At 44.2% G+C, this 26,761-nt stretch overlaps 2 protein-coding genes across 2 annotated transcripts; both read right to left on the bottom strand.

The window, feature by feature from the left end:
• Window positions 1-1,667: 1,667 nt before the first annotated feature.
• Window positions 1,668-7,027, bottom strand: LOC139071453 (protein NYNRIN-like). The gene is made up of 2 exons (XM_070553948.1): window positions 2,421-7,027; window positions 1,668-2,370 (listed from the first exon to the last, which is right to left on the bottom strand). The coding sequence occupies exon 1, from the start codon at window positions 7,021-7,023 to the stop codon at window positions 4,666-4,668; it is 2,358 nt and encodes a 785-aa protein (XP_070410049.1). The 5' UTR covers window positions 7,024-7,027; the 3' UTR covers window positions 1,668-2,370; window positions 2,421-4,665.
• A 2,840-nt stretch (window positions 7,028-9,867) lies between these two features.
• LOC139071454 (uncharacterized) lies at window positions 9,868-18,090 on the bottom strand. The gene is made up of 2 exons (XM_070553949.1): window positions 12,534-18,090; window positions 9,868-12,471 (listed from the first exon to the last, which is right to left on the bottom strand). The coding sequence occupies exon 2, from the start codon at window positions 11,890-11,892 to the stop codon at window positions 9,868-9,870; it is 2,025 nt and encodes a 674-aa protein (XP_070410050.1). The 5' UTR covers window positions 11,893-12,471; window positions 12,534-18,090.
• Between the last annotated feature and the right edge of the window lie 8,671 nt (window positions 18,091-26,761).

Raw genomic sequence — 26,761 nt, 5'->3', positions numbered from 1 at the left:
GCAAAGTTTGTCATCTTTTAAAATATTAACAAAAATGATAAAGATCTGAAATGACAGGTCACCTGCTTGTGTGTAATCAGATGTCTCTAGAGGCTGTAGGGTATTACTACATACTAGAATCACACTGTTTGCTATCAGTTGTAGATTCTGAGAAAAGATCCAAACGAGTTAACAATGAAGCTTCAATTATATATAAATATCTAGGATATTATATATATATATAGATAGAAGTTCATACACCAACCTGTTTGGTCTATTTTTAATCCAAAGATTAACGTTTTATTTAAGATAATTAAATTTAATAGTAAAAGTTTATTTTTGAATCAGAAGTTAGGAATTGTTGCTTTTTCAATAACCAGGAATATTTATACCTTTCTGTGTTTCATTTCAAAGAATGAGGCAAAGTTTAAAAATGAAGAATTTATTACTAACAATTTTAAACTTGACGATTTGAAACGACAATTTAAATGACAATTAAAAATGACAATTCAGGTATGACAATTTAACAGCTTTGATATTAAACTTGTTTTAAAAGGCAAACCTGTGACTGAATGAAAGCTAAATTGAAAATATGAGTGTGGATGCGTGGATGAATTCCCAGAAGGTTTCTTTCAGAGAGAGAAGCGCGTTCTGGGTTGAAATGATGGTTTTGCAGCTAAATGTTGTTACTTAGAGAAAACAGCATCAGACACAATCTGTGTGCTACCTCAGCCAGCAAGACAACCCTTCGTGAGGATCCGGAGGTCAAGGGAGGATGATGTCAGCCTCCAGGTACTCGGTCCGGTAGAGGAGACTCGAGAAACTGACTCTCTGGTCCGAAGATGTCGCTGGGTACACAGTGTCGAGCGTCTGGCTTAACTCTGAAGGAGTTTCTCGTCTTAACTGTCAAAATTCAATAACTCTGGAGGAGTTTTTGCGTCAGCTGGTTACAGTTATGTTTATTTGTAGCTATTCTTATCGGCGTGACAGAACAGCAGGTGGAGGTTAGGGAGGAACGTTCCCGTATCCTCAGTGATGGTGATTGGTTCACGAACTGAAGTTTCTCTGCTGGAAAGTTAGTTTAACAAACTCCTCAGAACACGCCCACTCTCAGATCAAGAAAGCTTTGGTCATGAGTCAAAAAACATGTGATGGCAGATTAACCTTTACTCTGGATCAGTTCTGTATGAGCTGGTTACGGTTGAGATGACCTTCTGGTTTGCTGAACACACATTATCAACCAAAATCATAGTAATCATAATTATACCCAAAGCATAATAATTCATTTCAGTAATTAAAAATACATTTATACTGAACCAAGTGATTATTTATGATGATTACAATAACAGTAATAAAGTCAGAGTTTATTAAAATTATAATTTAAATTATTTTTGTGAAACTTGAAGTGTCCTTCTTCTGGGACGGAACAGCAGCAGATGTTAGGGTTATTAGGAGCGAACAATTAGTAAGCTTCAACTTACTTTTGGATTCTTCAATAAATTCTGTAAATATGGGAATATTTACTGATTTATTAATTAATTAAGATATTCTTAGATATACGGGGCACCATTCCCCTTTTACCGGGGAAAAATTGAATCCAAAACTCTTATCAGTCTTTCTTGAAGTTCGTAGAATCCTTGGAGCAGAGACTTCTCTTCGACACAACAAAGCTACTGGAGACGAAAATCTGAATTTTATAACGTTTAATTAACAATTTGTCAAATGAATAAACAGTGGCATAAATGAATAATAACCATGTGATATAATAAAAGGATGTATATTCAAAATAATGTTCAAGGTGTTTGTGTGGTGTGTGTGAGTGAGTGTGTGTGTGTGTGTGTGTGTGAGAGATGAATGGGTCTTTGTTTCCCCAGAGTAGGTGGGGGAAAGTGAGCTGTGAGTGTGTGTGGGGCATTCAACAGGAGACCTGGATGTGTAAAGTTTTCTACTTTCCCGAACACTTAGTGGCTTAGAATCACAGTAAAACTTAACTCAAACACTTCAAAAGTTAACAAACAACAAAAGGGTCACTTGTAAATTATTTAATCTAAAAGGAGTCGGCAGCCTGGCCAGAGCTGACGACTAAAGATATTAGCGATGATCAATAAGCAGTTTATTCTTTCAAAATGACCCGAAGGACGAATTGGGAGCGAAAGAGGAAAACACAAAGCTACTTTTTAAGCAATAGCGCGGTTTTATTGCTTATTCTGGACTATAGAGGAAACGGGAGAAGAAAAGGAGAGAGAAAAAAATGAGTTTTCTGATCACCAAAGCAGCAAGGCGTCCCCGCTGTTATGATTTGACGGTTCTCCGTTTTCTCCGCAGTTTTCAGCGTCATCCGTCGGTTTAATGCTTTCTCCGTTGTTTGGCTCCACGAGTGTTTCTCCACGGCTGGACATAAAGAGAACGAAGTTTCTTTTGTGCTGAGTTCGACAACTTACAGCGTCTCTGAGAGCTGAATGGAGCTCCGCTCGTTCCCAGTCAGGTCCCGATGGAGTTAAGAGTGGTTTCCAGCGGTTGCGTGGGCTCAACTTGGCACTTAGAGCTTCCGCGTGCTCAAGTTGACGGAGCGTTGACAAGCGTGTCCTTACCGCCAGGTATCCTGGGCAAAAGAACAAGGTTTCTTTGTCTCTGCTGAAGATTTATGGTCTTAGTTCGCGGGAAAAGCTCCACGGCTTCCCGCACATGCGCAGAACGTGTTTCTGGTACTAGGCGGTGACATCACCCAATGCTTCCGTGTGCAAAGCATCATGGGAAATGAAGTTTCTTGGCGCTGATGTGATTATTTGCTTTTCAGAGCAATTTAAGCACAGTCATTTTGGAGAAAATCACTGCATAGTAATTTCCTCATGAGGTCAGACCCTCAACATTCCCCCTTTTGGTTTCGGGGATCGCGCCCAAAGCTCGATCGTCGGAAGCACAGATGGGTTTGTTCCTCATGAACGTAGGTCGACTTGATTGTCGGAAGCACAGGTGGGTTTGTCCCTTAGGACGTTGGTCTCCTTGGACGCCTTTGTCTTTGGTCTTTGTCTTGGATCCTGGCGCCTTTGGTCTTTGTCTTTGTCAGGCACAAAGAGGATAGGAAACGGGATAGTCCCCAACGCGCATAACGAGAAGAAGCCACTCACGCAGGTGGTACGCAATGATGATGTCGTCCATGCGAGAGGTAGTAGTGTAGAAGGAGGAAGGTCGGTGGGCGGTTAACTCCACGAGTGGACACAAAGGCATCTCACCGCCGGCCATACAGTTCAGTTTATGGAGCACGCGGTGATGTACGAGGTCCATAGTTCGCAAACGCGCATTGACCTATGTGGTCCCAAGATTCCCCCCTTTTTGGTCCAAAGGGTGGATCAGGACAGTCTTTGGCTAAAACAAGGACCATAAAACTAAGAGGTACTACAATGTGCTGGTGTGTCAGACAGAGTCATTGACAGACTGAGCTGGGCCGGCACATAACCACTAGTCAATATGTGACCAAGTAAGAAACAAAAATACAGAAAACCCCCCAAAAAAAACATGTAACATATAACATCCAAGAAAATTCAAAGCAACCTTGAGGTCTCATAAAATACATTCTTAGGTCATACATTCAGTGTGTAGCTTATAAAGAATGTGACATAATGCAACACTCAGATAAAAATGTGAGGTAGACTAAAGTGAGAACTACTCTTAGGATTACAAAATAATAAAGAAAATGTTGCTCACCCCCTTTAGACAGGTGTGGTACATTCACGCTTGGATTCTCCCCGAACGCGGTCACGAGGCACACCGTAGGTGAGCAAGTGCATCTTATCTTGGAGTTTCTTAACACGCCTGTAGGCGGAATAAGCTATCACGGCCGTGATGAGCCATCCCATCCCCAGGGCGACCAATGTGCAGATTAAGGTGGTATAATCTGTGTCAATGTAGCGTCTTGGGTATCTATTCATGGGCGTCAAAGTTAGTTCACGCGGGGTTTGTGTGAACTTAACAAGTTTGGTTCCTTCAATCAGTAATTGTTGGTCAATTTCTAAATCGATGGTAAAGTTATAACCCTGGAAAGCGTCCATGATCTCAATCTCTGAGTCATGCTGTTCGAGGTTGAGGTGATGGAGTGTCAGGTTTCTAGTTCAAAGTGGAAATGCCTACCGTCCTTTCAAATACCAATGTTCAGCATCGACCTAAACCTATAGATGTGAGGTGTCACAATTATGGGAACGTTTAACAGGAAACCGAGTTCTAATTTTTTTTTCAACGTGAATGGGAATTGCACTGCCTAGGCTGTACGCTAGGTGGATTTGTGAAAGGTGCACAGTAGAGGGGTAGCAGCTGTCAAGCTATCTTTGAGCAGGTCCAGTGGTACCAAGTACGGGGAAATACGACTTTCAACCAAGCTGTCCAGCGTGGAACTTACTTCCCTGAGCAGGTCCTGCATCAAATCTCTCACCACTCATGTGTACACAATATCCTGATGTATGGTTTCAGACAAAGTCTTGATTGCACGTAGAGATTCATTAATCAGAGCCTAGTGTAGGTACCAGAGTACCCTGTAAGGTTTTAGTAGGTACATCCTGTTAGCGGTCTAGGAAGGAGTTTCTCTTGGTTAGTGAAAGTGACGGCGGGGGGGGGGGCCTGGTTCTTTGTCGGTTAGTACATGTTAGTGGGTTAAACGTGCACTTTCCCCCCTTTCCATTTCCATGCATAGAACTATGTAGCGACTACGTCTACCTCCTGCGGGGAGTCTGGTCTCTGTACCCGCGGGGATGGTTTGACGTAGGGTTTGATTTGGTTTGCATGCACCCATTTGTAGACAGGCTCCTGTCTCGCTTTGGTGATGCGTAACCTGTATGCAACTGGAGAGAGTTTTGCCACGATCTCAAATGGTCCTGACCAGCAGGGCAGGAACTTCTTAGCTTTGCGTGCCGGTTGGGCGAACCGAAAGTAGAATACTTTGTCACCCACCTCGTATTCGCGGCCGGTTGTCTTTTGGTCGTAGTAGGCTTTAGCGCCTTCTACGTTGGTCTCCAGTTTCTTCTGAGCGTGCGCGAACGTAGCTCTGAGGTGTGTTTTCAAGTCTGCCACATACTGATGGGCGGTATAGGCAGTGGCAACACTGACATCCTCTGGGTGATACAGGAGGTGCAGTGGTAGAGTCATCAGTCTGCCGGTCATCATCTCAAAGGGCGTAACCCCAGTGGATCGCTGTGGAGTGGACCGTATGGCCATCAGGACCAGAGGGAGCTTGACGTCCCAGTCCTTCCCAGTGGAGCAGACGTACTTTTTGAGCATAGAGACGACCGTGCGGTTCATCCGTTCGACCTGTCCGGATGACTGTGGGTGATAGGGGAGGTGGAATCTCACTTCCACTCCCAGAAGTTCAAACAGGGACGTCATTACACTGGATGTGAAATGAGTTCCTCGGTCAGAGTTAATGCAGAGTGGAAGTCCCCATCGACTGAAAACGTGGTTAATCAGCAGTACAGCGGTTGTGACAGCTGTATCGTTTGGCGCTGGAAGGCATTCCACCCACTTTGTGAAACTGCAAGTTACAGTTAGCATATATTTGTTTCCTCTTGCCGATTTGGGAACCGATCCAACCCAGTCGATCTGCAGGTGGGACCAAGGGAAGGTTATTCCCCTGCGTTGCAGTGGTGCTCTAGCAAGCGGCTGGGAGGGTTGAAACTGGGCACAGATGAGGCAGCCTTGGACATAGCTGTGTACATCCTTGGACATCGATGGCCAATATGCTACTTCTGTCAGTGACGCGAGGGTAGCTTTTGTTCCGCGGTGACCTCCAACCGGAGTGTCGTGGGCGTAGGCAAGCATCACTCCTCTGTGGTCGAGTGGAACAACCCAGCGCGGCGGGCTGTGATCGTCACGTATGTAAACTAACAAATCGTTTTGTAGTTTCAGATGCGCGAGTTGACGATGCAGGGTTACCAAATCTCGGCTTGCGCCAGTAGGTGGTGACGGTTGTTTAGACATCGGGCCCTTTTGGAGAAGCTCGCGGATGAGCTTCAGGTCAGGATCTTGTTCCTGCATGGTGACTAGGTCCACGTCCTGTGGTTGTCTGCCTAGAAACACTGGTACCTCAACGGTCCGAGGTTCGTCTGCCTGTTTATCATGGCGACGAGTAATCGCACAGACCTCGTGAACGGCCTTGGGAGGAAGCCACTCGTCTTTGAATTCCCAGCAGGTTCCCTGGTCAGCACCGAGCTTAGCAAGGCGGTCAGCTTCGTCATTACCATCTTTCTCTGGACCTAGGGTCCTGGAGTGACCTTTGACCTTTTTCCAGTAGACCATTATGCCTTTCTCAGTGGTGAGCAGATCACACGCTAGGAATAACTCCGAGTGTTTCACGTCTCTGTTCCTGGCGTTTTTCATGTGGTTCTCCTTCCACATGGGGAAGTGAGAGATGAAGCTGTGTCTAGCGTAGTTTGAATCAGAGCAAAGGACGATTTGAGTGATGTCCAAGGCTGCCGCCTGCTGGAGGGTTATCAACACTGCAGCAATTTCGGCGTACTGACTAGACTTTTGGCCCAACCGGTAGTGATTTGGTTGCTTAGTGTCACAGTCCACCCAAACGACTCCAACCCCAGCACGGAGCTGGCCTTCGTGAAGATAGGCACATCCGTCAGTGTAAACTTTCGGAAGCCCTTGGCAAACATTCTCATCAAAGTAGCGATGATTGGATGCGGTTGGGTAGACTGCGGCAGGTGTGTCCAGGGGGCCCCTGACGGAGTCAGAGTCACAGTGCTGGCAGCCTGCTAGCCCTTGTCCTAGTGCTAGCTTGGTGTTCTGACCATACTTGACCTCAATGTTGTATCCTTGGAGCACCATCATCCACGTCGCAATGCGGCTGTTTGACACTCTTCCTTCGCGCAGTCGCTGGCTGTTTAGGAAGGTGACAGGCTGATGACACGTTTCAATGATCACTTTCTGTCCACCGATGTAACTACGAAAGTGTTCGACGGCCCAGACTGTAGAGAGGAGAGCTCTCTCGCAGTCTGAGAACTGGAGTTCCACCTTGCTCAGAGGCTTGCTGGCGTATGCCACAACTCTCATGTCCTGATCGTGTTTCTGCTTCAAAGCAGCGCTCAGGCAGTGAGAGGAGAAAGTAGCCTCTATGTAGAACTCTTTATCCTTGTCTGGGTAAGCCAGACAGGGTGCGGACGCCAACTTCTGTTTTAGGAACTGGAAGGAGAGTTCTTGGGGTCTGTCCCACACGAAAGGTGTGTCGTTCCGAAGCAGCTCAGTGAGGGGCCTCGCTGTTTCAGCGTACTCCTCAATGAACTGTCTGGATTAGTTGCAGACTCCGAGGAAGCTCCTGAGTTCAGTCAGATTAGCTGGGGCTTTGATGTCCTGAATGGCTCTAATGCGTCCCGCTTGGGGCTCGACTCCATTAGGGCCAACCAGCAGTCCAACATACTCCACTTTGGTTCGACACCACTGTCCCTTGAGAATCGCCAATTTAGCTCCGGCGTCAGCGAGCTGTTGCAGCACGTGACGGAGTTCGGCCAGGTGCTCCTCGAAGGTTCGACTCCTCATCAATATGTCATCGACATATATGAGGTTCCCTCTGGAAGCAGCATCTGACATGGCTTTGTGGAGGAAGATGTTGAACTCGGCAGGTGAGTTAGAGTAGCCAAAGGGGCAGCGGTTCCAAGTATATTGGCGATTTCCAAAGGAGAAAGCCAGTTTATACTGGTCCGCCGGCTCAACCTTCATGGTCCAGAAGCCGTTGGCTACGTCAACCGTAGAGAAGAAACGAGCATCTCTGACTCTGGCTAGCTCCTGATCTAAATGGATCATAGGCCACCTGGAGAGAGGTACTTGTTTGTTCAGTGCACGATAGTCTATGTTGAGACGCCATTTCCCAGTTGGTTTCAGAACCGGCCAGATGGGAGAGTTGTAAGTGGAGTTACACTCTCTGATGATGTTTTTCTCCTTCAGCTGATCGAGGATCTCTTGGATCGACTCATAAGCAGCGAGGGGAATCTTGTACTGACGTACAAAAGTAGGAGGGGCATTCGGGTTCGTTGGAATGCGAACCGTATGCAGGTTTGTAAGTCCACAGTCCAGGGAGTCCCTGGATAAGACGGACTGAAACTCATAGAACAGGCTTCTAAGCTCTGCTCTCTGCTCCTCTGACTCCAGCGCATCCGCTTTGTCAAGCTGCTGGCTGACTTCGGCCTCGAAGCCGTCATAAGGTTCAGAGGAGGAGGGTCTCTGGTGTTCCGGGCTTTCAACCGGTGACTCAGAGGGTTGAGTATTTATTGCAAAAACCGTTAGACATTGACCGTTGTCAGTATCTAAGGTTGCACTGCAAATGGGTTCCTCAGGAAGGGCTTCATGCTGCTTGATGGTAATCATTTGTGAAGGGAAAGTACTGAATGTGTCTACACCAACCTGTCTGTCGTTCAAGAACAACGGAAGTTGTCCGATCACGGGGACTGAAAGTTCGAAGTCATGGAATGAGCTATCTATCAGCATGCCCAAGGGCTTTCCTGCCGGCAGGTGGATAGGACTCTGGGTCGGATTTTCGACCAACAAGTAAGCAGAACGATTGTTCAGCTCCAAGAGTGGCGTGCCACAGACGGCTAAGTTGAGCTCCAAGAAGTGTGGTGATGGCTGGAAGAAGGCCTGTGTGCCTGGCAGCTTCTGATGCTTCATCAGAGTCAGACGAACAGGCACTCCTTTGACCTGTGGGGGCAGAACCGTGCTGGCCTCAACCACTGCACGGCAGGCCTGTGGAATGGTCTGACCGGACAGCAAGTGTTCAGGGCCTTCTGAGCCAGGCTCAGAGGATGGTGTGGCCCGGGCCCAAAGGACTTGATTGCAAGTGTCCAGCTGGGCACCGAGTCGAACCAGCAGATCTGCTCCAATGAGTGCAGGTGGATCAAGCTGTGGTATGATGCTGAATGTATGTGTGAGCTGTCTTGCTCCAAGTTGGATAGTCAGAGAGCAGACCTCTGGCGCTTTCAGGAGCCTCTGCGGCCAAGTAGGTGACAAGAGCCGATGGCTACGTGTCACACTGACCAAAAGGGGGTCCTTCTGACGTAGGTGTTCAAACGTCTGCTGGCTGATGGCTGACTTTTCTGACCAAAGAGCAAGGCGAGCACCTGACATGTGGGTGCAGTTGATGGTAAGACCACCAACTATGTGTGGTGCATATGGCTGCAGGCTGACGTTCTTCAGCGAGCAGAGAAAAGATGAATGTGCGCGGAGCGGAGTTCCAGGAGCGGTTTCGTGCCTTTGCAGGCGGACATCGTCTGTGGGAGCCGTAGGGAGGGGCATGACCTTGGAACAAGGGTTTTGCGGCTCACTTATGCTGACTTCAAGAATGGAGGATGGTCGGCTGCTATCTGGGTTCCAGGGCTTAGGTGTGTCCACCTGGGCCCACAGTTGACCCTTCTGGCAGTCGATGAGGGGAGCTAGACGTTCAAGCAGGTCCTGACCAATGAGAAGTGGTTCAGTGTCTAGCTGGCAGACATAAAACGGGTGAACCAGAGTCATGTCTTGGAAGGTGATGTCCAGCCACGCCCGGTGAGTGATACACTCCCGGGTCTGGGTGTAGCTGGTGATTTTCGGGTCACAGGGTTCTACCTGGACTGGTTTCCCGAGCGACCGCATGGTGTCAGACAAGCGATGGAACAGTGTGGAGCATATCAGGGTGATTTCTGAGCCAGTATCCAGCAGAGCATCAACCTGTATGCATCCACCTACGTTGGTGCTACAGTACAAACGGCGAGCATGGTCATGGTTTGTTAAGTCACCAAGGAACTTCAGAAATTTAGTATCAGGTTTCTCTGGGGGGTAGATTTCAGGAGACTCCTGTGATCTACCAGTAGTGTTCCCCCAGCTGATCAGGTAGGTCCTGGCCACGCTGGGAGGTTGAGCCACGCCTAGTCATGCGGACGTTGGCTCTGGGTCTGGCTTCTTAGAAGCAGACTTTGGTGCAGGGGTCTCATCTGCAGATCTCAGCTGTTCCTTCTGTTTAGCTAGGAACTGCTGAAACATCTCCTGGAGGTCGGCTTTGGTCAAGTACTCACCTGCGGACTTGTGTTCGGGACTTACCTGTTGGCGGCGCTCCTTAAACCTTCCACTGTTCCAACCTACCTGCCGTTGGTTTTGGTTGGGCCACTTCCTGTCTGATTGTCCAGACCTAGGCGACCAATCAGCACCCCCCTTCCCCTGTTGAGGAGATTGGGACTGCTCTCGCGGTTTAACAGGTCTAGGTTTAGCAGATTTTGGCTTAGTGGGTGGAGCTTCTGTGCCTTTGAGCTCCAAACGCGGCTCGGCGTCGGGAGCTAGGTGCATGACGCGGTGATGTGCGTCAGGCTTTTGGGGCTTTCCGCCGGCTTCCCAAGCCTGTTGAGCGTATCTCCTAATCTCCTGAGTTGTCAGTTTTTTCATCCGACAATACATTGAGACTTCGGATCGAACACACTCGTGCAGGTTGTGAATGAACAGGGATCTGAAGGCAGGGTCTTCCTCAAGCCCAGGGCCGTTTCGACCTTGGAAATAAGCACTTTTGAGTCGGCGATAATACTCTCTGGGGGGTTCGTTTCTCCCGTGTTTGATGGAGAAGGCCCCCATTGTAGCTGACGCAGAGTCTGCATACGTGGCATATTCATCCCTCAACGCTCGGCAGAGCGAGGAGTACCGATCACGAATGTCAGGTGGTAGAGTTTCCATGAAACCGTGCACCGTTCTAGATGTGGTTTTCCAAATTAGCTTGAGCTTTTCCCTTGAAGAGGGTGCTGGAAGATCAAGCAGACAACGTTCTATCTCCCTGAGATAATCGTCGACATTGGATTCATTGGTGTTAGGATCAAAGCGTTCTATGTCTTTAGCTAGCGATTCAATTTGACGTACACGGAGCCCTGACTCACGGTACGGCGCGTCATCCTCTGACTCTGACCCACGGTCTGTCTCAGAGAGCGCTGGATATCGCTGGTGTGCTCTGGGCTCCCAATGTTGACTCCTGGGGCCCAAATCGGGGTTTGGCATGCTGTGGCGGGCTGCTGGCACGTCACGTGGGTGTCTTGGGAGGTCCTCCTCCCGGGGCACGTCTGCGAAGTGCAGCCTGCGTCTTTCAACTGGGGCTTCTGCGTAATACGCTCTGTCCGGGTACAGACTGGCGTATGATGCTTGGTCATGCAGCTGGTTACCGGCATGCCGAATACCGGAGTAGCTAGGATGGGTGGATGGTTGAGGTGCAGCTTGGGGTGCATAACCCCAATCGGCACCTTGCACCCTTCGTGGACTGGGGGAGCGGTCTAAATAGAGGTGCCGCTCAGCTGGTCGACTTCTCACAGATTGAGAAGGCCGTGAAGATGAGGGTGGTGGTCCAACCTGGGGTTCGAGGGCGAACTGCTCTCGGCCCCTAGGTGGTCCTGAATGCCCTATAGTGTGTGTAGGGAACGGGGCCGAAGGTTGGAACAGATGAGCTTCATCTCTCCCCTGCGGCGTGCGTCCGTCCAGAGAGTCATGGTGTTTCCCCCCTTCCCACTGTCTGTTGTCATCAGCAGAGGGGGGCGGGGTCTTCTCCCCATCTTCCCCAGAATCGGTGCTATCTTCCTCCTCGTCATCCTTCTGCCTTCCATTTTGCTGCCTTTCAGCTAGCATGCTCTGGAGCTTCATGATCTCTCGATCATGTTGGAGTTCTCTCTGATAGAGGATCAGGGCTAACTTAGCTAAGTGAACCTGGATTGGTTTTGTACCATCCGGGTTTTCTATTTGATCAATTACAGCTTCTAGCTCGTCGCTACGCTGTTCTTCAGTGAAATCCCTAGAAGGGTAGTCGGGTTCTCGAGCAACCGCGACCAGTTTGGACAATATTTGTCCAGAAAGTAGGCCAGGTTCATAGTCGTGGGCCGCAGCGCCACCTGGTTGCTGGGAGTTGGTCAGTTCACTACTCTGTCCCTCCATTTAACAACCGAACCAAAAATAGCCTAGTAGAGCTTCTGCAGATAGCTCAAACTGCACCTTTTGGCAGCAAACTGCTAGCTTTGTAGCAGAAAAACACTAAATTAACCTTTGTGCGCACAGGTTTTAGCGTTTTAAGATTGCACGGAATGCCGTGACTGACGCTTAAAATACTATTCCTTTCAGTATTTTAGCAAAAGCTGGTGCGTTGCCGTAGCAACGTCTTACAACACTTGCAGTGTTAAATATGCTAGTTATTCCTTCAGAATATTAGCAACAGGGTGTTATCAGTCTTTGAGTGAAGGTTTCAGTTAGTTATAATAGCCACTGTGAGTTAAAGTCGCTAAATTAGCAGTTAATTTTAGCCTAAAAGGGTTAGTCAGAATTACTTACACACTGCACCTTTAATGAGGAACTGAATTTTAACCTAAAAGGTTAGCCAGAATTAATTACACGTTGCACCTTTAAGGAAAAACTGAATTTTAACCTAAAAGGTTAGCCAGAATTAATTACACGTTGCACCTTTAAGGAAAAGCTGAATTTTAACCTAAAAGGTTAGCCAGAATTAATTACACGTTGCACCTTTAAGGAAAAACTGAATTTTTAACCTAAAAGGTCAACCAGAATTAATTTACACGTTGCACCTTTAAAGAAGCACTGAGTTACTGGTGAGAGTTCGATGCAGCTTCCTGCTCAGCGAAATCAGCACCACTCTGTTGCTGGTTCAAGGCTGAACAACGGATTATTTTTAATTCAAGCTCTTTGGATTTATTTGTTTGTTTGTGCCGGATAGAAATCTCTGTGTATCCAAGCCTCACACGGGGCACCAATAAATGTTGGGGTTATTAGGAGCGAACAATTAGTAAGCTTCAACTTACTTTTGGATTCTTCAATAAATTCTGTAAATATGGGAATATTTACTGATTTATTAATTAATTAAGATATTCTTAGATATACGGGGCACCATTCCCCTTTTACCGGGGAAAAATTGAATCCAAAACTCTTATCAGTCTTTCTTGAAGTTCGTAGAATCCTTGGAGCAGAGACTTCTCTTCGACACAACAAAGCTACTGGAGACGAAAATCTGAATTTTATAACGTTTAATTAACAATTTGTCAAATGAATAAACAGTGGCATAAATGAATAATAACCATGTGATATAATAAAAGGATGTATATTCAAAATAATGTTCAAGGTGTTTGTGTGGTGTGTGTGAGTGAGTGTGTGTGTGTGTGTGTGTGAGAGATGAATGGGTCTTTGTTTCCCCAGAGTAGGTGGGGGAAAGTGAGCTGTGAGTGTGTGTGGGGCTCTGCCCCTCCCCTCGCATTCAACAGGAGACCTGGATGTGTAAAGTTTTCTACTTTCCCGAACACTTAGTGGCTTAGAATCACAGTAAAACTTAACTCAAACACTTCAAAAGTTAACAAACAACAAAAGGGTCACTTGTAAATTATTTAATCTAAAAGGAGTCGGCAGCCTGGCCAGAGCTGACGACTAAAGATATTAGCGATGATCAATAAGCAGTTTATTCTTTCAAAATGACCCGAAGGACGAATTGGGAGCGAAAGAGGAAAAACACGAAGCTACTTTTTAAGCAATAGCGCGGTTTTATTGCTTATTCTGGACTATAGAGGAAACGGGAGAAGAAAAGGAGAGAGAAAAAAATGAGTTTTCTGATCACCAAAGCAGCAAGGCGTCCCCGCTGTTATGATTTGACGGTTCTCCGTTTTCTCCTTAGTTTTCAGCGTCATCCGTCGGTTTAATGCTTTCTCCGTTGTTTGGCTCCACGAGTGTTTCTCCACGGCTGGACATAAAGAGAACGAAGTTTCTTTTGTGCTGAGTTCGACAACTTACAGCGTCTCTGAGAGCTGAATGGAGCTCCGCTCGTTCCCAGTCAGGTCCCGATGGAGTTAAGAGTGGTTTCCAGCGGTTGCGTGGGCTCATCTTGGCACTTAGAGCTTCCGCGTGCTCAAGTTGACGGAGCGTTGACAAGCGTGTCCTTACCGCCAGGTATCCTGGGCAAAAGAACAAGGTTTCTTTGTCTCTGCTGAAGATTTATGGTCTTAGTTCGCGGGAAAAGCTCCACGGCTTCCCGCACATGCGCAGAACGTGTTTCTGGTACTAGGCGGTGACATCACCCAATGCTTCCGTGTGCAAAGCATCATGGGAAATGAAGTTTCTTGGCGCTGATGTGATTATTTGCTTTTCAGAGCAATTTAAGCACAGTCATTTTGGAGAAAATCACTGCATAGTAATTTCCTCATGAGGTCAGACCCTCAACACAGATAAAGGATGGTATTCTTCAGACATCAGAGCTCCTGGATTAATCTGTGGAACTAAAAGTCACAGTCTGACCCAGCTTGACCCAGCTGGGAAAATATGACCTGTGTCACAAATTATAGGCCCTTCATGATGCTACAAGGTGCTTTCTGAGCTGAAGAGGATATGAGATTCTGGACTTTTCCTCAGACAGGCTCATGGATGTGTCACCACATTGGAGACAGGAACAAGTGCTGTTCAGCCAAAGTTTCGTAATCAGGGAACATTTTCTAAGTGACAAGTCTCTCTGAGAAATAAAGAAAGAAAGAAAACAATCTTTCTGTAGCGCCTATCAAGAGAAAAGTCACGAGGCGCTTCACAAAAACAAAACATTTTAAATATAAAAAATATTTTAGAAAATTATTAAAAATATGTTTAAAATAAGCTAAAATAGATCATTGTGATAAAAAAAATATGCAAAGAAAGCAAGAGAGAGTGAATAGGAAAGAGGGATGTCAGTGGATCCTGGGGAATGTGGAATACGTAGAAAGAGCCGAATAAGGAGAGGGTGGCGAAGGAGTTAACACAAAAGCCAGCTTTAACAGGTGAGTTTTAGACCAGAACCAGGATCTTGAAATGAACCCTGAAGTTGACTGGCAGCCAGTGAAGCTGTAGGAGAAGCGGGGTGATGTGGGTGTGTTTGGAGGACTTGGTCAGAAGCCGAGCACAGGCATTCTGAACCACCTGTAGACGGTTCAGGGAGGTTCTGCTCAGACACGTGAAAAGAGAGTTACAGTAGTCTAAGCGTGAGGAGATGAAGGTGTGGAGAACAGTCTCAAGTTCAGAGCGAGACAGAATGGGACTCAGCTTAGCAATGTTCCTGAGATGGAAGAAGGAAGAGCGAACAAGAGAACTGACATGAGAATCCAGGGTGAGAGCTGAGACAGGGTTTGGAAAACACTCGCTTCAGTGAGAGGAGACTTCCCACATGCAGTCTGGTTCTGCGACGCGTTCCAAGCTCCTGTCCACATCTTATGTGTGCACCTGCGCTGATCACAGTGTCCACTATAATGCTTAGATGTTCTGATGGGAATCTTTTCCTGAATGATTTAGCTACCTCTGAGATTAAGGCCCTGTCCACACGTAGCCGGGGATCTGCCAAAACGTAGATATTTTTCTACGTTTTGGCCTGTCATCCACACGACAACGGAGTTTTTTCACATGAAAACAGATCTTTTTAAAAACTCCGGCCAAAGTGAAGATCTGCGTTTTCTCCGTTTTGGGTGTCTGCGTGTGGACGGACATAACCGGAGTTTTAAGGTCCTCAACGTCACTTTCCGCGACAAAAAAATGCTGACATCACGTGTGCGACCTGTGTTTACACTAGCCGACAGCATGGAAGCCCTCAGAGCTGCGCTCTGTCACTACCCGATCCATCAATTGTTCAAGCGCTTTTTGCTTGTTTGTTTTTGCAAGCGGAATTACTGCTCCTTGCGAAAGACCACAGACGAAGGACGAGGTTAAGAACGGGGGAAGTACTGCCGCCTACAGGTCTGGCATGTCCTTAACAACGTATTCATCCGGGTATGTGTGGACAGAGTTTTTTTTTTAAACGCGGTGGTGTGGATGCAAGTTTTTGGAGGGGCGGATATTCGTTTTTAAAAAACCCGGCTACGTGTGGACTAGGCCTAAAATGTCAGAGCATCTGTAGCATTGAGGTTTCTCCGTACAAAGTTTAGTTACAACAGTCCAACGAGACTGAGCCTGGATTTGTAATCTGAACAGTTTAAACCTGTTTTAAACAGAGACGTGTGATGTGTCAAAAAGCAGCACAACTTATACAACCACTAACAGCAAGGACAAAAATACTTATAACTCTATGTTACAGATATTAAGCTACAATATCACGTGAAAAAGAGTTACTCAAAACATACAGTATATTTTCAGTGCAAAACAGATTATGTGAGATCTGATGATATTGTGTCAAACTGTATAAATGTTGTGTTCAGGATGAGTTGACGTAACTTTGTCAAATTGATTGTGTCATTTTAAATCAAAGTCATTTGGACTCATTCATTCTCCCCTGTCCACATTCGGCTTTAAGTAGGAAATCACATGAGATTTCACACGGGAACTCACGCGAGACTGCGACACATATCCTACATTAATCCAAAAATCCTGAGGTCATCCATTCCATCATACGGAACATGCTGCTCTATAGAGAGACGCTTATGGTTAATCTAGCTTCTTACTGTGGCATGTACTATTTGGCAGGTCAAACGGTGGCCTCACAATAATATTTTCTTTTAGTACACTCTAAGATAAAAAATACATACATATTACCTCCAAAGAAGGAATAAAAGTGTGCCGAGAATAATGTTAATGCCTGATACAACAAACATACAACATAATGGCATCACCGGTATGCATATCAGTGATGTTGCTAAGCTTCTACGTCATCTTCATCATCAACTAGAACCATTTTATGTTCTACTTACAAATCTGAACTGTTCAACTAATAAATGTTGCAACCTACAAGTTTCATTGGTTAATGTTTATGCTTTACTATCACCATTGGTTGCCATAGCACCCAGAAGCTGGTCAGAGCATTGTCAGTAAGTAATTACTCTTTTCCATCAAGGGGAGCTCAGAAAAGACATGTATGCATCGCTCACTCACTAAGAAAAAAAAATCTTAATGGCTCACAATGGCACCCAGGAGAAGTGTGCAATTAATTGATAAACGCCAGGACATGATGTCCCCTCAGATAGTACGGATGGGCGGCAAAGGAGCTCACTGGTGCATGAATCAAAGTCTGAAGAATGCATTAAGAGAAAGTTAGTGAAATGCCATTAACCTACCAAAGCCCTCAACTGATAGTGATGGGGCAATAGAGGGAGTTTTAAATTGCACCAAGCCCTCGAGATTATGACAAAGTCTGGAAGTTTTCCCTGAAATTCTGCAAACTCTTTTTGATTGGTTCTGACGCAGGTTCCCGAAGCTCCATCAGCAAGACTTTGCATTCAGTAAGCATCATTAGGGATGCTGTAAATGCTTTTTGACATAGTGATTATTGTATAAACACACGCATTGGTTTATAATCAGATGGAAGATTTTAGGGAAAAAATATCATACTTCCATTTGGTTGTTTCTTTTTGTGGTGAATATAGGGCACAGGCCAGCATGATTACATGTTTCCCAAATTGCATTTAGTTTCTTTCCAACGGCCATCATCAATAAACCTGAGAGTCAAATTCTCTCTCCTCATGGAGAACGGCAAATCAGCAAAGCTGGAAAAGATTGCAAACCTTTCCTTCATGAAGGAATTTGTTTGATTGATTGGTTGAAACAAGTCAAACAAGAACAGAAAAATGATCAGTCTGCAGAGAGCACCATGGTGGAAGCAAGTTTCTTCATTTCATTAAACAGTTAATTTTGTATCAGATCATTTTGACAGAAATTTAAGCAGAAGAAGGATTTTTTTAAAAAGCATGCTCATGCATCTCGAAATTCAAATGCAACACTCAGATGGAGCATCATTCTGCGCATGTCTCGCTCAGACTCCAAACACATGCAGAACTCATGTTCAGCTGGCAGATGCAGTGAGTCCTTGTATCCAACGCACAGTCAATAACTTCCTGTGAAAACACTGTCTTCTAAGCAACAAATCACAACTTAAAACCAGACATCAGTATTGTAGCAGACTTTCAACACTACATTTCTGGAGTCCTCCTGCAGCAAATGTACACACTGGTGTGTCGCTGTGGCAGGAGAAGATTTCCATTTTCCATGCATGAAACCCGGGTCAGAAATGTTGCACAATGTCACTAGAAAACAGAATAAAGTAAATCAAGAACAGATAGGCTAATTTTGTTTATTCATTTATTCTTTTTTTTTTTAAGAACACCTAAATAAGATATTAGTGTGGTTGGAGAGATGACCATTGTCTGATCAAGCTTTTTGAGTTCAATTTGTAAAAATTTGATACACACACACACACACACACACACACACATGCACGCGCGGTGTTATATTAAGATTTCATCATTTATTTAGTAGCATTTTTTAAATGTGCAGGTTGTGACTTTTGTAAAAAATAAAAAAGGTTAAAATGTTTCTGTCTTTTGTTTAAATATTTAGCCTCTTTAAATGTTCATGTGGCAGACAGACTGTGGCCGGTTCCGGCTCCTCCACTTTGACCTCTTTAGTCAGCGAGTGAGACATGCCACCTTTCATTCTCAGTCACTTCGTTAATTCAACTTCCTCCCTCCCTTCGGAAGAGTGTTATTGTAAAGTGTCCCTTGCTGCTGTCAGAGACGGAGATTGTTCTTTTACTGCATGCATGTGCCTACTTTGTGTGTGTGTGTGTGTGTGTGTGTGTGTGTGTGTGTGTGTGTGTGTGTGTGTGTGTGTGTGTGTGTGTGTGTGTGTGTGTGTGTGTGTGTGTGTGTGTGTGTGTGTGTCATATTCTGTAAAATGGGTTGGAAGCAGCTGTGTGTCTGGGTGGGTGTGACTGTAACTTTACGACCACAAAGGGTGTGTGTGTGTGTGTGTGTGTGTGTGTGTGTGTGTGTGAGAGAGAGAGAGAGAGAGAGAGAGAGAGAGAGAGAGAGAGAGAGAGAGAGATTGATTTAACTCTAACCTCATTGTGCCCCTTAGTGGAGGCAGAGCATAATACACCAATCTCTGTAATAAACCCAATCAAACAAAGCTACGTTTTTTCACTGTTCATTATTTTATAAGCCAGTCAGCAGCCAGTTGGCTTACAAATACAAAAGCAGTGGGATACATTTACATCATCATCAAAGCTAATAAAACTAGCCATGCTTCCACATCTAACTTTGCATTTACATGTCCCTGAGTCACCACTGAGCCACTGAGATAATTCATTTATGCCTTTTTCAAACTTATTGCTTTCCTTGTTTTTCATCATTCATTTCAATCAACTCAATCTTCTAAGGAGTTAGGTTGAGTTGTTTTTTTATTGCGGGCAAAAATAAAAACCCATTTTTATCTAACATGAGCCGCCAAAACATCCACATTTTTTATCTGAATCGGAATCAGATGTATTGCCATGTAGGCGAGAGGCTCGTCTACTAAAAGTTTGTTTCAGTGGCAAGGTGCAAATATTCAAGTCAAAATGTAAATTCACATTAAAACAGCCAAAAAAGTGGTTTGGTTTGGATTGGATTTGTAAAGGCTACATTATCTATGGGGTTAACATCTTCTAAATGTACAAAATCAGTTTTAACATTCTTTTATTATAAACATTGTTTCTGAGGAAGTAGTCTGAACAAGCCCACATTTGTGATGCCCAATGATACAAAAACAACATTTACCCAGTCTAAGAAAAAATACTGGAGTAAATGTCTGTACCTTTTCCATTGTCTTTCACTAAAAGCTAGACTTCATAGTTTCACTGCTCAGCATTTGGTAAGCACAGAAAGATCTTTGTAAAATGATTTGCATAACGCACTAAATTCATATAAAAATGCTTCTTTATCCTCTTGTTTCCTGGAAAGGAATACAGATTACATCCCACCAGCCACTAAAACCCTTCCTCTCCATGCTTCTTTTAACAAAAAAATAAATAAAAATAATAATTTAAAAAGATACACAGCCAAGAGATGAGGAGGAACAAAGAGTTGTTTTGAACTTTAAACATGCCTTTTACTGTGTCAACCCTATTTGGCCCTGTCCAGTTGCTCTGGGTGGACAAGGTAATGATGCCAGGCATTTTTGTGGGAACATGAGGGTGATGACATCAAGATGGGCAAAAGAGAAGGAGACAGAGAGGAAACAATGTTCTAAAATGGATGATGATGTTGATAAAGTGATATTGGAGATCAGGTCAGCAGATGGAGGAGCATACAATGTGACCTGCCAAGTTCCTTGTGGCATCCCAGGCCCGGTTAGATGGATGCGTACAGTAGGAAGATAAAAAAGGGGAAGAGAGGGGATGATAAATGCACGCAGATAAAAGAAAGAGACTGCAGGGTGGGAGAGAGGAAGTCAGATTCACACAAAAGGGAAGTGAGCAGGAGATGAGTGGGTCAACAATCAGGGAAGATCAGTGAGAGGAAAATAAAAAAGAGCACAGAGACAGAGAATCAGTCAAGGAATTAGGAGAGGGAGCTGGAGTGGTGGGTAGTGAAGTAAAAGAGGGAAGCTGGAGAGCAGGGGAGAGGCCACAGCTTGCCTTCCTCTGATTCAGATGCGAAACAATGGCTACCCATCAGTCTGTCAGCACCTACAGGCACAGAGGGAGTGAGAAGGCAGGAGTGACACGGCGCAAGCATCAATGCTCTATTGTCTGTTCATGAGTCTCTGCTGAGCCAAGTCTCACTTGGTTTCCAGTTAAAAAGTTTAAAGGCTACGAGTAACAGCTTGAACCGGGGGACGCTGTTCTGTCCTGAAACCAGTAAACACACTGATTGTGCCGATGCATGTGAGCACATGTGGACGTGCTCTAACGTGACCACAGCTCACATGTGCACAGCAGCATCTAATATTTGTGCAGGAGCTTTCACAGACGAACACAATGACACTCATATACTCCCACATCTAACTACGCACACATGAACACTGAACAATGATGTCCTTAATGACTTCCATTACTTTCCTCCAAGCGTGAGCTCTGTTTTTATTTAAACTTTCATGGATTCTTGACAACATGCATTAAACAACAAAGGGCTGGGATAAACATTGAAGGATTGAAAACGAGTGAGGTGTGTGTGCGTGTGTGTGTGTGTGTGTGTGTGTGTGTGTGTGTGTGTGTGTGTGTGTGTGTGTGTGTGTGTGTGTGTGTGTGTGTGTGTGTGTGTGTGTGTGTGTGTGTGTGTGTGTGTGTGTGTGTGTGTGTGTGTGTGTGTGTGTGTGTGTGTGTGTGTGTGTGTGTGTGTGTGTGTGTGTGTGTGTGTGTGTGTGTGTGTTTCTCCTGAGGCCAACATGGATCCAGCTACTAAGGCATGTCTAAGGGCCTCATCATGCAACAGTTACAAACACATGCTGTTGTTATAACTAATGTGTTAGGGCAATAATATCAAACTAAAACATTAGTTAGCACTGTGACTGACCTAATGGTGAACATTTTAACCAACTAATCCAGTCACAATGCGTATAACCTATAACAGTTAAAACCTGCAGATATTTTTAGCAACAGTAAGATTCAAAATGTACTATTTTAACTTTAAGGGACAAAGTGTAATTCTACCTGTTAATCTCTGGAAATATCCATCAAAATGTTGTTGAAAATGATTTAAATGATGCCCAGTTGTTGAATAATATTGGCGGCTTTGTAACAAATAACCAAAAAAAATCTGGTCTAAAATGCATGGGAGTGGGTCCAAGTCTCTGGGCAACGCCATATTAGACACCATGTTTTCTTCTACAGGGGCCTATGAGGCCAAAATGCATTTACTGATTTTACACATTTACCTCTTCACTTGTTGCCAGTGATGAAAGTGAGTCTGATGTGCTTGTTATTTTGCTGAAAGTTGTGCTCCCAGGGGTTTTTGACCCTAATGGCCATCCTTTGGTAAGGTCTTACTCAAACACAAAAATAACGCATGCTTGCAATAATTTAGGTATCTACTGTCCCCTATTGCCAGGGAAAATACACATTTTCACTTTAAAGACTAAGTTCACTAACTTTTTCAGTAAATTTGTGTCATGGTCTGCGTCTCCCCTCGTGTGTCTCCCTGTGTTCTCTATCCCTCTCTAGGTTCTCCTTTTGTGTCTCCTAGCGCCCTCATGTGTCTCCTTGTGTCCTTCATTTGTTCCCAGATCTTCAGCCCTCTAGGTTGCCCTCCTCAGGTATCCCCCTCCCAGGTCCAGTGCTCCCGTGGTCCCCTTTAGTCACGCCCGTGTAGTTTTTCTTTCTGTATTGTTTTCCTTTAGTTTCAGCTCCCCCCTTAGAATATTACTGTAGTTATGTTTGCTGCTCTTCTGGTCTTTAGGTTTTACTCTTAGGTCATTGTCCTTTAGTTTCAGCTGTTCATATTTTTAGTCTCTTTAGTGTGTTTTCCCACCGGTGTTTGTGGTTTTCCTCCCCCCTTAGAATATTAGTTGTGTTTGCTGCACTTCTTTAGCCTGGCAAGCCAGACTAAGTAAATGTATTATTTAGTCTGGCCACGCTCCATTGACGGGTCTCCGTTGTGGGGCGGGTTCTACCGTTGTCTTTCAAATGATCTCTGCATTCCACTGGACAATGAATGTGACATACTCTTGTTTCACTCTGTTGCATCATCCCACCCACCAGGCATATAGAGTGCCCTGATTGGCCCACAAAGTGGATAAAGCTTTGTGATTTGTTCACTAAGCAGATAGAGCACTATGATTGGCCCACCATTATGGACCAATCACAGCTCCTAATGTGTTTGAAACCCCTCTAGAGAGTTGTGATTGGCTAGCCAGAGTCCTGGTAGGAGTGGCAGAGGTTCCAATGGAGCATGCCTAGACCAAACTTTGCAAAGCAAGAATTTGGTCTAGTTCACTAGGCTAGCACTTCTTGACTTTAGGTTTTACTCTTAGGTCATGTTAGTTTCCTTCCTGATTAGTTAATTGAGTTCACCTGGTCTTTCTCTCCCCACACACCTGCAGCTCATCTCCCTCTCATCCTCCCCAGTGTATAAAACCCAGTCTGTATCGCAGTGTTTTGTCGGTCCATTGTTGTTGTCAGCGTTGTCTCGCTCCCTCTCTTGTCTCTAGGTTTTGATATCTCCAGGTCTGCTCTTAAAGGAGCTCTTAGTCTCTAGGTCTCAAGGATTTTACTTATTAGGATTTTGGATTTATGTTTTTGGCTTCCTGCCCTTTCGGATTTTGCGATTTGGTCTCCAGGATCTTAGGACATTGGTTTTTTGGCTTCCTGCCCTTTGGATTATTTTTGTTCCCATCAAAATAAAGGGATTTTACTTTATAAATCGCTCCTGCCTCGTGTCGTCTGGGTTCTCTGCATTTTGGGTCCAACCCTCCTAGCTCACATCTTGACAATTTGCAATGATCTCTAAATGAATTCCTTGTGAGTCGATTTCTGTGGGAAAAAAAGCTCTGGTGCTTCTGTTTCAGTTAGTATAATTAAGGCAGAGCAGACAGGAAAAGAAGACGGCAGGTTTTATATCCTGACATTTGGACATCTCACCTCTGACTGGCTATCAGCAACACAACTTATCACTGACTCTGTTTGATCTGAATTGTTGAAGTCTTATCTACACAAATAACACAAGCCTGAAGGAGTTCTGCTGTGTGGTTGAGTTGCAAATACTAAAGGTTAGCTTCTACTAGCCAACATGCACTCTCCTGTACACTAAACCAACAACAGCTTTCCCCGTCACGAGCCATGATGGGGGAGTCCATGAATGCTAATTTACAGTGTGATGTAGATCTGTGTGGCTTTTTCTGACCCAAGCTTTTCCCCTTCTGTCTTCTATTGGCAGCTAATGCAGGAAATGGGGGGTAGAAGACTATTTTCACATTCAGCCAGCATGTGAAATTCAGAGTGATCGATTATATTTACATAAAAACATAAAAAAGTAAAATGGTTTCACTGTGAACTTGCTGTTTAAATTACATCTATAATCTATTTACAGACATGTTTAGAAGATTTTTTCTAGAAAGACAGCTGTTTTTAAATAACTACTTTCTTTCCCACAGTTTGTTCTGTGGTTGCAAAGCAGAAACAGAACAGGTAGGTCTCATATTTGGGTATTTTCTCTTTTGAATATCCTCTATGTGGTGGGGTTTGAAGCCCATTACAGCCAAGAGTGTTCAGACCATTTTATAGATGGAGTTAGACAACCTCTTCACAAACACATGGCACCACACACAAGAGCCAGCTGCTCTGAATAAAGGACACTCTTTTGAAGACATTAGCATGCACATTTTGGATGAAGACAGATGGTTTTGTGAGAGGAGAGAAGGAACTCATCTGTGTTGAACAGCGGAGAACCACTTACATGGTTGTCTTCTTGGAAAACAGCATAAAAGCAGAACCAAAAGAATCACATCATGGCCAGGAGGGTTGGCCAATCCAGCAATTCTTAAATGTCCCAACAGGGACCTACAAGCCTAAAATTCCCAATCCATATCTACAGTGGAAGGAGTTTTCAGAGAAAATAATCCTTTTCAAGAAACAAGTAGACATTTCCATTGGTTGTCTGTCTTTGTTGGTTACTAGCCGGTTAACCAGAAATCAACCAACCTCTTCGCCCTGTCTGGCATCAAATACACAGCGCTGCTTGCGATTGTGTGCTTATAAGTGCATTGCGGAGGCCACCGTTTTTAAAAACCCCTTTAGTTTCCTTACATTGAACTAAATAATTACACTGACATTTCTTTGTTTTACAATACAAATTAGGAGTCAGACACAAGCAGGAGGCGTCATGGCCAACTGACCCGTTGCTGGTCTCCGTTCAGTTTGCTGCACCATGTTCTGCCAGGCTCAGCGCTTTGATGTGAGGCTTATCGTGTTCCAAGAAAAAAACTGCTCTCACTCTGTTTGCTAACCGCTTCGTGTTTAAGCACATTTGTTTGGTCATGTGACGAGCTCATTTCTTCTTCTGCGGTTTCCCAGTTAAACATATTTTCATAGCAGCGCTCTTGTGCCCTTTGGTGGCTAAAACTATATTACTCCCCAGCACAGCAGAAGGACTTGAAGCAGTTAACCGGGCAAACTATTTTACCCGGTTACAACATTAACGGCACTTAACCAGTTAACCGGTTATCTGTGTACATCCCTAAAATAAGGTAAAATCTTTGCTACTCTGTGCGTTAGACGAGAACAGAAAAATAGAAAGTAAATTCTGTTGGCACATTCAGCACTAGTGTACAGTAAATAGAAAAAAAAATAGGAAGAACATGAGGAATTTTACAAGAAGACATTGTTGCCTTCTGTTCAAACACTAGACCCACGTACATCCTGCAGGTTTCAAGATTTACTAAAAAATGTTGGTCCGCTAAAACCGATTCTAATGGTTGAATCTTCTCATCAAAGGATTCGATTCATTTTCATGACGAGCTTTTCAACTGCTGTTTCTCAATTTTCTTCTCATTTTATTTAGTTTTTTTAGTAACCTTTTTAGTGTGGGACCACTTGTTGCACATTAAAAGTACTTGGTCACAGTTGGGACTTACTATTAGTTTGTTTAAGGCATTACATGTACTTTGTTAAAGTTGGACATTTGGGGCATTCATTTAAAGTAAACCTCATGGTTAGATATTAAATTACACACTAAAACATGGTTTATTACAGGAAGCCCTTTCAGTTACTTTTAATGAAACACATTCTTTACCTGGAAGATATTGCATGTCTAAAATTGAATGCATGTTGAAAATGAGCACAGCAGAGTTCTGACTAAAGGTCTGTATGGGATGAACTGGTATTATGATTGGCACGATGCAAAGTTTAGCTGATTTTTATGCATCTGCAGTAACTTTGCAGCATGTTTTTGAAACTTACAGATTTTTAGACTCTTAACATTAAATGGCTCCTTTGTTTTATTTGTCTGTTTTTTTTTTTTTTTTACATATATATATTTTGCAGACATGCTGACCACAGCATCACTGTAAACATCCTGTAAGAGCAGGGTCCGGCTAGCACTCACAAAGATTAGTGTGTTAATTTGAGGATTTTGTATTTCGTTGAAAAATAATGAAAAAATATTTGATCGATTAATTACAAAAACTGACTTCTCATTTCATCTTTTTTTAAACACCTGTTTCATATATTCAAATATGGCAAAGAAATTTATATTTTTTTATTAAGTTTGATGAATGAATCAATCAAATTAAAAACTTGGTTTATCTGACTTCAGCTCACTATTTGTATATTTATTCTCAATATTTGCAAGCATGGCTCCTCTTCGACTCACTAATGTGCTACATTTATTAGTAAGAAGTACTTCCTACATTTGCGCACACACCCTCGGCTCTGCTCTGTGTGCTGCATACAAAAGGAGGGTTGATGTGGTTCTGGTTAGCAAGGGAAACACGGAGTCAAAGAAGAACAGGCTGAGGCTCCTTTTATAGCAACATAGAACAAACTTTCCCTGATAATTTTGGCATACAGTATAGAAAAAAAATCTGTGAACAATAATGTGTGAGTATACGCTAAAAGCAGGGATTTGTTGTAATGTTTATGGAACATGAGTGTTGTAATGTAAGGAGGGACAGGAAGGAATATAACCATCTCTGCTGCATGGGGTGTGGTGGTGGGGGAGATAAATGGTAGTGGTGTACTTCATTTTAGAGCTTGAATGCATAAATATATATATGGATTACCACATGTAGAAAACCAGCTAACCAGCCAGTCAACCAGTCACAGCATGTCTGACATGCCACAGACCTCTTTACCCCCTCATTTCTCAAAGTTTCCTTCTTAGCAGCAACAGCAACTCTCTTTGATTCCATGTCAGCTTATGTGGACAGATTTAGAAGCAAATGATAAATATTAGATGCACTCTACAAGGTCACCATTATATATTATTTTTAAAGTTCACGCTTTATCAGGAAAAAATGCTTCTCTCATCAAAAGGTTTTATTTAGCAGCAATCAATATTTTTGTATTTTAAAAAATAGTCTTGTATAATAGCAAATGTGTGGTTTTGAAGGTCTACTG

This window comes from Nothobranchius furzeri, chromosome 8 (genome assembly GCF_043380555.1).
Source record: "Nothobranchius furzeri strain GRZ-AD chromosome 8, NfurGRZ-RIMD1, whole genome shotgun sequence".
Taxonomy (NCBI): domain Eukaryota; kingdom Metazoa; phylum Chordata; class Actinopteri; order Cyprinodontiformes; family Nothobranchiidae; genus Nothobranchius; species Nothobranchius furzeri.
The sequence above is the reverse complement of the archived record's forward strand: the minus strand, read 5'-3'. Positions and strand labels throughout refer to the sequence as shown.